General features: G+C 43.6%; 1 protein-coding gene across 2 annotated transcripts in view; it reads right to left on the reverse strand.

The window, feature by feature from the left end:
* Window positions 1-14,248: 14,248 nt before the first annotated feature.
* The window catches only part of Dusp10 (dual specificity phosphatase 10), a 37,947-nt gene continuing 35,435 nt past the window's right edge, over window positions 14,249-16,760 (reverse strand). For both annotated transcript variants that reach the window (XM_055609136.1, XM_055609137.1), the window contains exon 4: window positions 14,249-15,469. In XM_055609136.1, coding sequence (XP_055465111.1) covers window positions 15,204-15,469 — 266 coding nt within the window. In that variant the 3' untranslated portion in view covers window positions 14,249-15,203. The remainder of the gene's footprint in view (window positions 15,470-16,760) is intronic.

The raw sequence follows: 16,760 nt of genomic DNA on the forward strand, positions 1-16,760 counted from the left end.
CAGAAGTCCATAGAAGAGGTAAAGGGAAAAAACAAAGCCATCACTCCGGGGTACTCAGGAGGCTGTGCTATCCAACAGGCTGGTTAACCGGTTGACAAGAAAACCCTTGTCCCCTCTGTGAGAATAAGCTCCTGTCTCTTTAAGGTACAGTCACAGTAAGCTAACTCACTCCTTAAGCCTCTGTGGAGCTGGCGTGTGGAGGAGCCGAATGGCCACCAGTGGATCCACTCACAGCATCTAGGGCTCATTCAGAAGAACACCCTGATGGCACATGACAGCATGTCTGTCCTCTAGTGGGACCTAGACGGAGACACTTTTCAGATAGTGCTAAAGTGACATGACCCCTGCTCCAGACCTTCTGAGCAAGGACATCCAGAGCCTTGAGAGGTCAATGCCCACCACAGCTGGTGGAGTGTGGGGCTGTGTGTTGGGGGAATAGAAGAGTTGGAAGTTGGTGGTGAGCATTTTCATAGGCACAACTATTGTTAGCCTCAGCCCCTTGCTTCTGCCTTCACGCATATATCCAGTCGTCCTAGCAGCAAAGGAAGCCGAGGTCTGTTAACAGAAGAGAAAGTTCAACACTGCGATCCGGGAGCCAGCACTTCAGGTTGAGTCAGTCCCAGCTTCCCATTCTGTGTCCTGTCCCTATCCATATGGCACCAACAGCAAGGAACTGGACCTGGTAGATCTTCATGGGTCACCCCCCAAAACAGATTTGATAATGCCTACTTTTCCAGGGATGGGATGTGTCCTGTGTAGTGACTCTTGTCAACTTTCCACAGATAGGAAGTTCAGCTTTCTTCCTTGTCTCTATAGTGTGGAAGCAGTTGAATAGATAAGACAGTTGAATATAGCTACTAGAGCTAGGAATTCTGGGAAATGCTACTTTCATATCACTCTAACTCCCACACAGCATGGCACACTACTAGGCTATCTTCGTGAACAGATAGTAAAGGAAAGCACAGAAAGGGGGTAGGGAGGTGGTGATGAGGAAGACTCAGAGGAGGAGAAGGAAAACCTGGTCCATCTATCACCTTATGAATTCTGGAAGACTCCTTTCCTTCCCAAAGGAGAAGCTTGGGGATTCTGTCAAGTTTCCCTTCGTTCCTACTTGCTGCGAGTTACTTCATGACATCCGTGGGTCTCTGGGATAACTAAGCAACTTGATTGAAGACAGATTGGCATCCCAGTGTCTTTTCCTTCAGCTGCACCGCTGAGACCTTAACTAAGTGTTGTATTTCTCTTCACCCACGAGGAGACTTAGCTTCTTCCCTAAGATCTGCTATGGTTAGCCAAGCCCACAGCTGTCATCTGCTGTCACTTCCCTCACAGAATGAGGATTGCAGCTACCCTTGCTCAACTCATGAAGTCACTGAGGAGCCAAACAGCAAATTGTCCTTGTCATTTGCAAAGCTAGACTCCTGTGAAAACCCATAATGGATGTGCTCTCACTATTGTGAGAGGACTGATATTAGAGCCTCAATCCAAGCAATGAAAAAAAAAAAAAAAAGTGAAATATTCACACACCAAAGTAAGAGAAATCAGAGCCGGTTGAGGATATTTGAGGGACATGTTTCAGTCCTGCCATAAGTTTTGGAGACCACTAGTGCCTGCCTGGACCTAACGTGCCTCCCCACACTTTTCACACTGTGTTCTTGTGTTTACCTAAGATTCCAGCATCGAGAGTGCTCCTCACTCACCCCCACCACCCCCACCACCAACACGTTTCTCATCCCTGGGGACATCTTTCCTTCTCCAAATATGTACAAAAGCAGCAGCCCCAAAGCTGGCTGAGGGCTGGCTGAGCCCAGGGCTATTCTGGGGCAGCTGGTCTGCATGTCCGCTAGAGGAGGATTAATGAGCCAGTCTGCTCATCCATTGCAATTAGAAACAACACCGCAACTATTTTGAGGCTATTTCTATGCAGGGAGCTTGAACTGCTCATCAGCCGTCCTCACTCAGAGACCTGTAGGTAATTAGGGCCCTGTTAAATATAGGAGACACGACAGGCAAGCGGCCCCATCTGTGCAGACGCCCTCAGCTGGCACCCCAAGAGAGAGAAGAAGGGGACTTCGCTTCAACCTGCAGAACCAGAGCTAAAAGCATGCTGGCCTTTCAGTCCAGCTTGGGCTGGAATGTCACATTCAGTTTAGGAGTGAGAGTCAATTAGTCCTTAGGAAAGCATCCTGGTATTCACGGGCCCAGATCAGCCGTGCCACAGATCTGACAGCTGCGGTTTAAAGGATGATTCAGTTCTCACTGAGGCCATGGGGGAGTGCTGGGCGTCTGCACCTCTTGGATTTGAACAAGAACAACTTAAAGAAAAACAGGGAGAGGATGGAGTGGGTTGGGAGGAGTGCCGGGACATGGGATGATCACATCAGCCTTTTATTCTCAGCCATTATGGGGACCTCGGATGGTTAGGAGGCATTTCCCATCCAGTAACTAGGTTCTCTCAAGATCTCTGACAATTATGTAGTCCTTAAGTTGTCTCTTCATGTTGTCAGGGGGCTGGAAAGGAATGAGTAGTGTTAGCTATTCATTCTGGATCTCCTTACTGTCTCTCTTTTCTAGAAAGTGGGAGTTGATAAGTAAAATTAGATACACAGGCAAGGCCCAGGGCAGGTGCCAGGGAGACTTCAGGAGCTCCTCTGACCTTGTCTATGACACACTTTTCGTGCATGTGCTCTCTAAGACCAACTACCCAAAGTGTGAATGCTTCAAACACTGCCCAAGAATGTGGCAGAAATGTGGGGTCTCAGGCCTGGTCTACTGAGTTGGAGCCTGCTGAGGTTCCCTTTTATAAGGTCCCCATGTGACCTGTAGGAACATCCAGGCTTTGAGGAGTGCCCTCAAAGGAGGCTGGTTGTTGGGTGCCTTGGAGGAGAGATCAGCATTATTGGTTAAGATTAGCTAGTGTGGAGCTGAGGAGAAAGGATGGGGTACAGCTGTGCCTCGGCTCGGCTGCTTGGATATTTCTGATATTTCCTTCCTGGTGACCAGAGAAGCTTATCACTTCCTGGGCTCCCAGGATAATGGGAGAAACTGAGGTCTAGGTGTCCATTATGGAAGGGCCTCAACCGTCTGCAACTTCACCTCTGGATACTATCTTCCATAAGTGCACTTTGGGTCCTTAGGCAAGGTTTGTGGCCAAGTGCTGTCTGTCTTTTGAATTGCACTTAAAAAATGAAGTATCTGGACCTTGGATCTTCTCCCCTGACTGACTTAGGAGACTCAGCTGTCTTCATGATTAATGTTGTCCTAGGGGGTAGTCCTCCACTTACTGCAGGTCAGTGACTGATCCTCAAGATGGGGACACAGCTTGGTGTACCCCCAGAGCCATCTGCCTCAACCACTCTGACAATCCCTCAAGCTTCTAGACATGCTACATCCCTTGGTTCTGTCAGACCGCTGTGCAGTGACAGGGGCCATTCCTGTCAGGAGTGGATTTTTGGTAGAAACTGTCTCCCATTGAGACAGGTAAGGAGGTCACTCACTTTGTGGGTATTCCGAGGACCTGCTGGCCATGAAGGTCACCATCAGGGCTTGAAGAACTAGGAATAGCGTCAGAGCTCAGGCCTCTGAAGCCCAGCTGTTGAGTTGGGCTCAGATGGTTCATTCCTGAGAAGCCATATGGGCTGTGTTATTCAAGTTCTTTATATCTTACAAGATCATGAGAGTAGACAACCACAGTCACCCAGGTGACAAACTCTCAGCCACTAAGTGCCCAGAGGTGGCTGACACTGTATTATCCTGGTGATGCCATCCCATGGGACATTTTGCTGGCTGTTAACTTCAAGTGGAGCAGCACTTACAGCTTTCCTATGCCTCCACGCTGGTGAGGAAGGCAGAGGCAGACCTAACAGAAGCAATTTAAGGATTGTACAGTTAACATTGTAATACATACAACAAGGAAAATGTATAGGATGCTACGTGAAAACTCAATGTACCACTTAGCAGCCTCTTCCGATTTCCAGTGGAAATGTTTCCAGCATGACAGATAGGAAGCTATTAGCTGTTACTTGCTCAACAAATTCTAGAAGAGTTAGCAGTGAGTTCTCTTCAGTCAATCTGAGCCAACTCCATCACTTCACTGGGTCAGACGGAACAGTGCAGAGAGGGGCCAAACAGACTTATGAATTCCAGTATATTCCTGATGTAGAAAACTCTGAACTGAGCTTTCTAGATAGGTCTGTAGTAGTCAAGGAGAGGACCAAATGCAGGATTCTTTCCAGGCAAGGGACTAGCCTGGGCAAAGACTTTGAGGGGAAGAAGAAGCTTGACACACGATGTGAAGGGAGATCAGTTTGGTGGGACTCTATGTGTCTCCTCACTGCTATGTGCCCCTCACTGCTATGAGCAGCAGACAGATGGGGCAAACCAGTAACCTGTACAAGAACACAATACTGCAAAGGAGAAGCAGTAGATCTGGACCCAGGGCTTTCCCCAAAGTTGGCTGTATATGCTTTCTTCTGTTCTGTTGAAACTGGAAGAGAAGGCAAGGACCAAACATGCCAGGAATGAGTGAGAGTTGGGATGTACTTGTAGGTTTCCCACCAAATTCACCTCTCAAAGCATCTTTCTGGGCAGGCAGACTTGCACATGGGTTCTGGGGGTACAAGGAAACCCTGAAGCTGGATTGTAATCTCTGTGACTCAAAAACTTCAGGGGAAGAGCTTCTGTGGTGGCAGCTTCTCCTGCTGCTTGCCTTTCTCCTGCTCCGTGGCTCTCATCCTGTTTCTGGATGTGAGGGGATGATACTCACTTCCTATCTGCCATCTTACTAGATGTCTTTTAGCTTCTCTTGTTATTTTTAAAACAAGAGATTTTGTCTTTTGTTGGCGTCCCGGGGCCATGTCACTTAAAATACATCTTACAAGGGGGTTGGACTAGAATGAGGAGCTGGTGATTTCCATTAGCCTGATCCCTGGTAACTTTGTCCTCTGTGTCCCTAGCCATTATGCGAAACTCCATTAACACCTATTTTTAGTACTCCCCTTGAAGACCCATGCCCTTGGACATCCTTTGTCAAAAATGCATCATTAAAATATCTCTGGGTCTTTCAGCAGTTCAATTTCCAATAAATCTAGTGCACATCCACTAAATTATACTCACTAGTACATTTCTAATGTACAAATTTTTATGAGTAAAATTCTGATGTACTTGCTCTTCTTTCTTCACAAATACTTTTGGATTTAAAAGAGGTATTTATAAACGTGTTGTGAACCTTTTGAAAATAAAGAGCCGTTAAAATACAGAACTCACAATCCTGACTGTAATCGTTTTGCTTCAGTTCTAGTACTGTTGCCCCATCTCACTTCCAACACTTCCTTCTAGAACAAGAAAGGACAGATTCCACTTAAAGGCAAAGTTCTGTCTGCTCCGACAGCCCCATGAGCCTTACAACAGCTATTCCATTCAACCACACATAAAAATATTGACCCATGAAAGCCCACAGAGCTCCCGAAAGCTAATAGTTAAACACTCTGGAATCTTGTAAGCTGACAACTGTTTTAGATGAGAGACACTAATGGGAAAAAGATGCTCTCATCAACCAGTAATAAAATAATGAGCAATATGACCATCAAAGAACAGCGCTGGGGCGGGGGGTGGGGGGTGAGGAGGCAGAGTATGTCCCGTGGAATTGTCCTGTGGGATTGTGCAGTCTAACACAGTTTGCGACTCTGTGGGTTCCCATCAAGGGTGTCATCAGTCTGGCTGTACACTGGGCCACAGCTCCATAAGACTGAAGCGTTTGTTGAATGGATAAATGCTTAGGCACTGGGAAAAAATCTTGCCCATCAAGCCTAAGAAAACCAATACATTTCAGAAGCTCTTCAGATAGGTTGAACTTTTGTTCACTTATGGATGGAACCTCGTGTTCTTTTCTTTGAGCCTTTGTCTTGGTCTCTGTCTACATGACCAGCCACTGGAGTTTCTGCCCAATAGCCCACCCATGAGTCAGAAGTATGTGTGAGGTTTGATGATTGTCTCGCTGAGTTTACTCTTGGAGAAGTGACATTTGTCCGACTCCTAGTTCTGCATTAGTCACTTGCTACATACTTTGCTCATATGAGCTCATTAGCTCACTTCATCCTCCAAAAATGTGATGTAGGCAAATAAGACTCAGAGAGGAGCGGAGTGACTTAGCAAGTGATACATAGCATTCATGACTTGAGTTTCTATTATTCAAGAGGAACTCATAAGAAAAAAAGTGTGGTATTTAATCTTCCAGCATACTTACTTCAGAGGGCATTTGCCCAAAGGCAAAGCCTTGCCTATCACAAGATAGATGTGATAATGAAGAAAAGATCATTGACTCACATTTTCATGCCTCACTTTGAAACTTCAGATTTATCTACTCTTGAGTCAAGAGGAAATAGTTATAATTTAATAATTTCTTAAAGTAATCATTAGTCTGATGTGTATGCCTGTGGCTTGTTTAGCAGCCTCATGATCAAAACTTCAGTCTTACTTTAGTACCAAACTGAAGAAGCAGCTTTTCTGAGGAATTCCCTTTAAGCACATCTCCCCGTTTACCCACACACACCTAAGCTGCTGAGAGCATACTGGCCAGATGAAGGGTACAGGTGTGGGATGAGCAAGAAACTAAAGATTCTGAGGGGTGTGAATGTAGAGAGCCAACACTGGAGACTAGAGCCTCTGAGGGAGCTGATTGGGTTTCAGCAAGTTTAAGTCTTTCAATAATGAAAGAAAGGTGAGAGAAAAAGGATAGAGGAAATAAAAGAAGAAAGAGTTCAGAGTCCTGTTAGTGATAAGTAGTGTCTGTGAGTTGGAGAGGAAACAAACAGACAAGGTGGGTTTCCTCTACAATATAGGAAGGCTTCCCCTTACCCTTTGCCACATAAATTTTCACTGGGACTGGGAAGCAGGTCAGATGGGTGAAGGTCTCCAAGAAACTCTCCCAGCCATAAGGCCTGTAGCTCATAGGACCCCGGTCAGCCCAGTTTTGTATCCCTTACAATTTCTAGAACACTTGAAGCTTGTTTTGTAAGTGGTAGATTCTGATTCCCTGAGGACTTTCTCTGGCCATTGTGCCTTCCCTCTAAGACAATTGAAAGTACAGGGGACTGATGTCTTCTCGTCTACTCAAGGAACCTTGATCTAATGACTAATGAGAGTTGATAGACAAATGCAACAGCTCCCATCCTCACTAGGATAATTCTTTCATGTTCTACATTCTGTTTTGTTTATCTACCCCTTTCCCTAAATCTCTGCCACAGTTCTAGTCTCCCTTGCCAATTTATTGGATCATTTGGTCCACTACTTCTTTTAAAAATCCCTGCCTTGATATATGATTCAGAAGAAAGAAAAAAAAAGAAGAAAGAAGAAAGAAAGAAAGAAAAAAGAAAGAAAATTGAAGTTATTTCCACTGTCACACAATGGGTTAATAAGAAATGAGACACCCTTTAGAAGACATATCTAAAAGTTCATGTTGCGCAGGCACAGGGGACAGCCATCCCCCAATGATAGTAAGGAACCAGTCCAGGAGCCAATGGCAGACCTGCACTTTGATCCCCAATTCCTTAGCCATCACATAATATCATAATAATATAATCACATAATAGAGATGGAATATATCCATAGAATATTTGTTGTGGGTTTTTTGTTATTGTTTGTTTGTATTGTTTTTGTCTTCAGGTGCATCAAGGTTTCCCTTTGAAATATAGCAAGCCAAAGGGTGAAAAGATGCCCAGGTATTTGGCCATGAATTATGGATTATCAAATGCTGCTCAGATCAGTAACTTTAAAAATCTACTACACTGTTGAACTATGATTTGGGTGAGACAAGACAGTGAGTGGAACGGTCCTGAGAGCTGGCACACCATCTAAGCAGGAGGGCAGCAATCATCAGAGATGTGACTTTCCCCTTGTGACCTTTACCCTTATCCTCAGGGCTTGGTTTTGGGGGAGAAAAAGCAGTTCAACTTTAGCCTTGAATTACAACACTACTTGAAGCAATATTTGGAGGAAGCTGATGTCATTGCTGACTTACTGTCATTCCAACAGCCTTACCTCCTGTAAACTATTTTCCACATACTGATTTGGTTGTGCAAAGTGGGCTACAGTGGATTAAAAATGTTTGCAAATTCTTCTTGCTGTTGAGAGGTAGAATCCAATATCCCTCTCCTTGAATTTAAACCCGAGTTTGTGAATTATTTAATAAAGGAAGTTTGCAAAAGTGATCTGGGATATCCATGTTTATATGATTTTAGAAGCCTTGCAACTTTCATCTCCAGCACTTGGAAAGTAGCAACCATGTCTTGAGAAAGCCCAAGCTTCTCTGATTAGAGCAGCCAAGGTATTTAGTGGACAATGCTGCCCGAATTCTCAGTCAGTTAAGAAGCACTTGCAAAGCCTGGAGAGCAAGGTCTCCAGCCCCAAGAAGTTCTTCCTCTGGTGAGTTCATGGCCTGTAATGATCTGTCTGTTCAACCCCCTTGAAACAAATTAATGAACAAACCCAATAACCTGAATTATTTTAAGTCACTACGTTTTGGCATCGTTTGTTATGTACCCACTAGTTACTAAGGTAGCAAACGTGAGAAAACTGAACTCCTAAAGGACTGTAGAAATAACTGGCAGCAACAGGGTCTGAAACAAAATGCAAAGATGAGACTCCTCCCATTTTCCCCTTTTATGTCAATCATTTGTCCTTTGTGGGGAAAAGGGTGAATTTTAAAGGAAAGAAGGACTTTAAAGATGTTTTTCTATTGTTGTCTTCTATTACTGATGCTGCTCCAGATATGGTTTAATTAAGGGAGCCACTCAACATGGCTCTTATAATCCATAAGTACCCATTGGTGTGGAAAATGCTTATTTCTCTATAGTTGTTGTATACTTATCTAAAAAAAATAGCAATTAGCAAATTGTAGCAATAGACTAACTCCAGATGGTTGTATTTTAAAAATAAAGTTGCGTTTAAAACAGTTATGCCCATTCTTCCACATGTTTTCTATGATTGCCATTGTGCTACAACTCTAGAGTGCTTTTGATAGCTACCCTATATCCTTCAAATCCTAAATTAATTATTGCCTTATACAAAATGTTTGTGGAACACCAGTTAAGGTCATCATAAGCAATTCACCTTCATAATGAATAATGTAATTAACATTACTATCCTACCTTAGGGCTATTTCAACTTGATAGCCCTATGTCACAATCCAGTACACAGGGATCTTACTTGTCTGTCCATCCCCTCAGCTATCATGCAGGGGTGATAGCACGAACTGCCTGATGAGCAAGATAAGATAACTGATACACGCTGCTGAGATACAGCAGGCACTGTCACAGACCATGGGTACCTGAGTCATCTCTCACCCAATGAGCTGTATCTATCTCTATTTGACAATGAAAAGGTTGAGAAATATACCCCAACACATTCAGGGACCTACAGCCAGTGAACCCACAACAGTGAGCTTACAGTGAACTTAAGAATGCTACTATATCTCCTTTATAGACAAGGTAACAGATTTCTTTCTACTACAGGGAAGGAAACACAAGGGGTCTTTTTAGATTAGGGAGAGAGAATCCCGTTACTGGGATGAAAGGCCATCAATTTTGAGCAAAATCCACAACTACAGAGTTTCTATTGTGGCTCAATGTTACCATACATAAAGAATGAATAACAGCATTTCATTATCAATGGGGATGGAACATACAGTATCAAGCACAAGTGAATAAATAAGCACTGACCCACAGACCCATATTCTATCCCAATACATCTTGAAACCTAGATCTGTAGAGTCATGGAAAATTCTTGAGTAGTCATTGAGAAACAAACTGACCTTGTTTAAAGAAAGCTTTGTATGATAGCCTGTCACCCAGAGTGAAAAGGCTTCATTACTGTATCTCTACTCTATGGTGATCCAGAGAGACAGGTAAAGAAAAATGTTCCCATAGGCAGAATTTCCATCATTGAACTCACTGTTGATTTTTTTTTTTTTTTCTAAAAGAAGAGAGTAGCAAAGACTAAGTCTACATTGGCAGTAGTTGACAGTTTTAGGAGCTTATTAGAGTCTTTGAAGAAACATAGCAGGGGAAACCAAATTGGAAAGTCTTGGGACAAAGAGATCAGCTTCCCCTAGTGGGGACAGATTGTCCCCTACCCACCAAGACCCAACCTTAGAAGTATCTTAAGAGGACCTCTGTCATTCTCCCTTCTCTATTGATCAATGAGCTCCTGATCAAAGTAGCCATGGTGGTCAACATGGGTGTGTGTATGCAATTAAGGACATGATCATCTCTACTCACCCAAGTCTAGACTGGCTATAGCAACTCATACGTGTCCAACCAACTCCAAATGAGCCAACACGAATTTCCTGAACTAGTAAACCACCCTCTGGGGGAATTACTCAGCTATCTCATAACAAAACCACATTTATGCTGGATATCATATCAAGCTTCTTCTCACCCCACAGAAACTGACTCTTCATAGAGGTTTCCTTTCCTACTTACAATACCTTGCCAAATTCAGCAACTGGATACCCACAGAATTCTTCTTATCCACTATCATGATATTCCACACTTCACCTCTAGGGAACTTGCTTTGTGGTGAATTGTGTATGGAAACAGGTCAAAGCTTCTTAATCCTACCATGTTAACTATCCTTCTGAAATAGTAAAAAGGTGGAGCAGTCCTTCTGACAAGTCTGCTTCTTTGCTAGAAATCAGACAGGCTTATCCTGCTGCTGTCCTTAATGATCCACTTAACAGAACTTGTTCTTTCCTGCCCTCAAATTCACAAGTTTTAATTCCTAAGGTAGAGAGAGCCTTCTACTGGAAAAATGCACTATGGATCCATTATGCTAGAAATGGACACTGACACCTCCTTGGGTAGCTCACACTAAGACGCAAATGTAGGCTAGACATGGCTTATCTGTTAAAAGCATATCCTGCTCTTGTAGTTCAGTTCCCAGCATCCATGCTGGCCTTCTCATAACTGGCTGTAATTCCAGCTCCACATAATTCAACACATTCTTCTGGCCACTCACCTGCGTGCACGCGCGCGCACACACACACACACACACACACACACATAAAAAGAAAATAATTAAAAAAAAAAAAACTACAGTAGATCTTGCTATACTGGCTGACATGGTTGTGATTGCCACAAGTAAACTGGGCTGGTCCTGGACTACAGGATGAGGTAAAAATACATCTGGAATGTTAGTGTCTCTTAGAATGTTGTACTTTTTAATTGTCTTTGTTACTGTAATAAAATAAATGAAAGCTCAGTTGTGAAAGTCTTGTCCTTCAGAAGGCAAGCAACCATGATGAAGCATTTGCTGAGGACAAAGGGATGGAATGAGCAGTGAAAGAGGGAGGTTACAAACACTACTGACAGAAGGTTACTGAAGACAAAACTACCCCAGACCAAAACTACCTTTCCCAGAAGAATTCCCTTGCTTGTCTCATACTGGGTTAAGAAGTCTTAGAGGAAATTTGCATCAAGTTGGGAAAAATCAAAGTGAAGTAGCCACCACACTTCAGAAGGGGTAACTGGAAGAATTATAGCGTGCATGCATTTGCCTTGATCCTGTGACTCACCTTGACTTAGCGGAAGCCACGATTTCAGCTCCTATGCTCTCTCTCAGACTCCTCCTTCACCATCTTCAAGTCATATGCTAAGTGTACATTCAGCAAAAAAGTGCTAGGTTCTTTAAGCATCCCACACCAAGGTAGATGAATGAGTGATATGGAGTCTAGCTTGCCTTTGTAATTTCATCTTTGCACCCCTCCCCCATTTCATGTCCAGCTTTTCTCTCACGTGGCCTTACTAACACAGAGACTTCAGGCCATGTCACATGGAAGCAATGCTCTGCCAGTGAATCCTCCCATGTCTCTGCCTCTGATCCAATCCTAATTCTTTCACACCGTTTCTAAAGTTTACCACAGAGACTGAAATCAGGAGCTGCTGACAGTGTGCTGTCATTCCCTACCACCTCCACAGGGCCGATGGGTAAAGTTGGGGCACTGTGATTCTTAAAACTTTATTATTCATCCTTTTGAGTACCAGTGTCTTACATTTCCTACTGTGCCCTGTTCCAGTATCTACTGATAACATATGCCAGAGGATATAACATCTGAGATACGAGGTTAAAAATATTTCCCCAAATGTCTATATAGTTCATGTCCAAGAGCCAGCTTACAAATAAAGTGAAGGTTAAGACTGATCTTTTGTTTGCCTCACTGGGCTTACCCTCAGACGGTCCAGAGAAATTAGCTCGCTTTCCTCTCTCAACATTCAGAGCATGCTTTGGGTCTTATTCTATGCTAGTGCTCTTTCTCTTCTTGTTACTGTACTTTCCCATTTTCTCTCGTTTCTTATCTCCAGCTTTTCAGGAGTCATCTCACACTTGCTGCCAAACATGTAATCAATGAGTCCTAAGAATTTTTTTCCTCTGTGCCATTTTGCACACTCTCATGTCAGCTTTCCTCTTCACTCTCCACCCCACCTACCTTTGTCCAAACTAGCAGGAACTCTTCTGTGAGCTGAGCTGTCTATCCTGATTAGCACACACTGACCAGAGAAGCATCGGTCAGCTACTGAAGTAAATGTGGAGGATCTGCAGTTGTTGTTCTGTTCAAACCAAGGGAATGAAGGCCACTCTACCTTTCTATGCCATTAGCTACACCACGGATACGTTTTGGCCTGGACCATCGCCCCTGGGAATGAGGTGGATGGAGACTGTGCTTTCTCAGGGGACGCGATCATTTCCCAACTCCATCCTGAAGATTGCAGGCGGCTGGTGAGTGGCCCAGAATGCTGGGGAGTCTGCTTTCCAGGGCAGTGGGACTGCTGCTCCAGTGTGTTCATGAAGTGATTAACATTCCTCATGAAGAAACGGAGGCACAGTGACTCAGAGCAGATTAGGAGGAAAGACTTGAGTCGTCCTCAGAATTCTTGGTATGCTGGTTGGCAGGATTTCTGTCTGCCCCAAGGCAGACCTTCTTCTAAGCTCATAAACTTTCAAATACATAAATCATGTCTATGTAGCTATTGATTCTTTCCCTTCCTTTGCAGAAGAAATGATAAAAAAGCAAAGAGAAAGCAGAAGAAGGATAGGGAGATGGAGAGAGAGAATTTTATACCCCATCAGAATTTAAACATTTAGATTTAGAAAATGAGACTGCTGGGCAGTCACTGTGTATCAGAAGTGTACTCTTTCAGTGTGCTCTCGTTGACAGTAAAAACAAAACCAAAAACTGTTGACAGTACAGAAATGCCAAATAGAGATTTACTTTTTGCCTACTTTATACTCTATATTAGACTAAAATAATTCCAGCTAGCTCTCAGCTAATTCCTGTTATGTTCAATTTCCATTTTTCTAATGAAAGAAAAATTTAAATGACTCTTGGCAGACAAGAGTCATTTTTTTTTGTTTGAAAAAAAAAAAAGAAATCAATGTCAAAATATTTCTGGTGTAACGTTTGTAAGCAAATGTTCACACAAATATTTATGTCAAATGTAGCCACATAGAGCCAGACACGCCAGAATTCTTTAACGCTTGCTCACACCAGGCAATCTTTGGGGAGCTGCAAAGCTTCCTGGTGGCTAAGTCCCACTAGATATGCCGTCTAATAAAAATGTAGAAAACACTAAGATTATATTCCTTTCCCACCCTACTTCCAACTGTCTGTGTGTTGACTGTCCAGCATTGTCACAGTCAGGGTATACATAAAGAGCTGAGTTCTATTGACTGGGGAAAATTGGAAGAGCATATCTTGCAACTTATATTACAGGGCGAATGTCCCTAAAAAGTGTAAGTGAGCTTGTAGCAAGTGAGGCAGGACTGTGAAAACTATACATGACAGACTGTCACTGATATTTATGTACAGTTATCAGGGAGATAACTGTATTCTAAATTTTTAATTTGGCAGTGATTTGATTATCAAGTCTGAAGGAAGCCCCTCTAATCCGTTAGTCCACTGTCTTGCAGAAAGAGGATGGGAGGGAAAGAAAGTGTACTATCAGGGCTGGGAATATTAGCATCCATCCTTAGAATTTTTCCTGCTTTACACTCTTATCTCTGTATAAAAACCAGTGTTTTATTTCTAATTATATGATGCCTCCAGTTCCAGAGGCAAGAAAGGCAAGGTCCTAAGCAGACAAGAGGGGCGAGTGCAAAGAATGACATATCCCCAAATGAATTTCATTTATATAATCAAAATAAATTTTACACCACCAACAAAAACACATCAAGGTTTTTTTTTTTTTTTGCGAAAAATATTTTTTAAATAAATTTTTGTCTTTTTTTTTTTTTTTTTTACATTCTGATATACATATGTAACAAGGTTTATGGCACTGTAACCAGAATCAAATCAAAAAAGAAAGAAAAGGGGAAGAAGGAGGAAAGAGAGGGGAGGGGAGGACAAAGGTGGAAGGGGAGGCCACTGGTATTGTTGAATTCCTATCTCCAAGCTGGGTCACTCCATTACTCAGCTGCCAACTCTAAGTCACCCGCACACTCCAAACACCATTTGATTGCACAAGTGCCAACAAAGGCACATAGTATATTGGACACTTTCTTTCTATTAAAGAAATTAAAAAAAAAAGTTCTCTCAAACCCAGAGAAGGGGAAAAAGTATCCAGAGCATGAAACACACAAAATCCACAACAGCCTCTGTCTCTGCAGAGAAGGCAGGAGGCGAGCTGACACCACCGCGGCTGCCCGCTCGTCACGTCACACCAGTGAGCGCAGCAGGGCATGGGTTGGTGGGATTTGTTTTCTACTTGGTTGCCCAGGCAAGTCCCAGGTCTAGAGTCAATGTCTTTTCCATTCACTTTTGGTTCTTTGTAACTCAAGTGTGGTATCTTCGGTCTATGAGCCCGCACAGACTATTTAGTCAAAACTCTACAATAGCTTACAAGGAAAACCGGGGAGAAACAAGTTTATATCTTTATTGGTTGGCTTAAAAAAATGACCTCTTTAACCTCCCTGCAATACCAGCTTAAGAGAAGTGACGCTCAAAGGCATCAAAAGTTTATATATAGTCTTCTCACACTTATTAAAAATAGTTTAGACAAGTTTGCTTCCTTTCACAAACATTACCCCAACTTAAAAAAAAAAAAAGTAAGTAGAGAAAAGAAAAACAGAAAACAAAAACAAAGCCAGAATCCCCCTTCCTTCCTTCCTGTTCCTCTCCTAACTGAGCCATGGCCTTTCCATCCTGCCTGCGGTCACACGACTGTCTCCATGCCCGTCAGCTTTGGTGTGAGGATCCGTGGTGTCACGCCATTGTTTAAGTCTTCCTCGAATTCCAGCAACTGCCCCATGAAGTTGAGGTTTGGGGAAATAATTGGTCGTTTGCCTTTGACGAATTTGTAAGCGTCAGTCATGGTCATCCGTGTGTGCTTCATCAAGTAGGCGATGACAATGGTGGCAGAGCGGGACACGCCGGCCTGGCAGTGGATGAGAAGGCCCTTCCCACACTGATGAGCTTCCTCTGTGGGACAGACAGACAGGATTAAGGGGACAGGAGGAGAGAGGGGGGCCCAGGAACGTGAATGTGAGCCTGATGCGGCAGTGCTTCCTTCTGTACAGGAACAGTGGATTCCACTGCATTCAGAGCACAGCGCACCAGAGGATGGCACACATGTTCAGGTCACGGGCTACAGGGCAGGACACATCAGGAATGAGGAACTGCTGGTCTGCATTTTCTTACCTTCTTTTAAAAGCCTGGGCAGAGGATATGCATGCCCCAGTGTGCGTGGGGGAGGTCAAGGACAACTCGGTACTCTCTTTCTGCAGTATGAGTTGGTGGGGAAAGGACTCAGGCTGTCAGTCTTGGCAGCAAGCACCTTTGACCCAAGGAGCCATCTCATTGACCCTTCATTGTTTTGAAGGGGAGGGGTGTGTGTATGTGTGTGTGTTTATGTGGTACGTGTGGGTATTGATGCATGGACACTATGGTTGATGTCATGTCATGTGTCTTCCTGATTGCTCTCCATGTTATATGACACACATCTCCTGCTGAACCCAGAGCTCACTGTTTCTGCTGGTCTGAATAGGCAGCTTGCCCTGGGGTGTCCTGTCTCAGCCCCTTGTGCCATGGGAGTCCAGGCATGCTGCTCCAGCTACATGGCTTTTACATGGATTCCGGGGATCCGAGTCCCACCCTCACGCTTGCGTGATGAGCACATTACCTCCTGAACCATCTTCCCAGCTCCCTAACGCTGTACATTTAAACAGGAAATGGACCAGGAAAGCTGTCTGTAGGAAAGCAGGTGTCCCAGGAGATGGAAAAGACAGAAGCTATCCCTACAACAGGACACACTCGTGAAAACTAGCCCTACTAAGCTCACCATACATGTCACCAGGCCTCTCTCTCTTGACTGTCTGGTTCCTGTTCTATCCTCTCTAAAACCATACCACTGACAAAAAGGAAAGAAAAAGCAAGAAAAGGAGGACAGAGGGAATGGAAATATCAACATACACATATGGGCATCTATGATAAAATTCTTTTTTCTCACTAACAATGTTAATTCCACTTTCTAGGTTATATGATTACATGGCTCATAAAAACCAGTGCTATTCTCAATGTATCTTCCACATGCTGGACCCATACATGCTCACACACACACAGGACACAAGAGTGCACACACATACTCACATACACATCCCTTATATTTCTCTATCCCATATTGTTCTCTATAAGAGCTAGCATTTACTGCATAAGTTATACTGAAATTCCATGGGAGGGAAGGAGTAAAGCTCAGCCAGAAAGTCCCTACACA

Source organism: Psammomys obesus, unplaced genomic scaffold (assembly GCF_907164565.1).
Source record: "Psammomys obesus unplaced genomic scaffold, mPsaObe1.curated_primary_1811, whole genome shotgun sequence".
Lineage (NCBI taxonomy): Eukaryota > Metazoa > Chordata > Mammalia > Rodentia > Muridae > Psammomys > Psammomys obesus.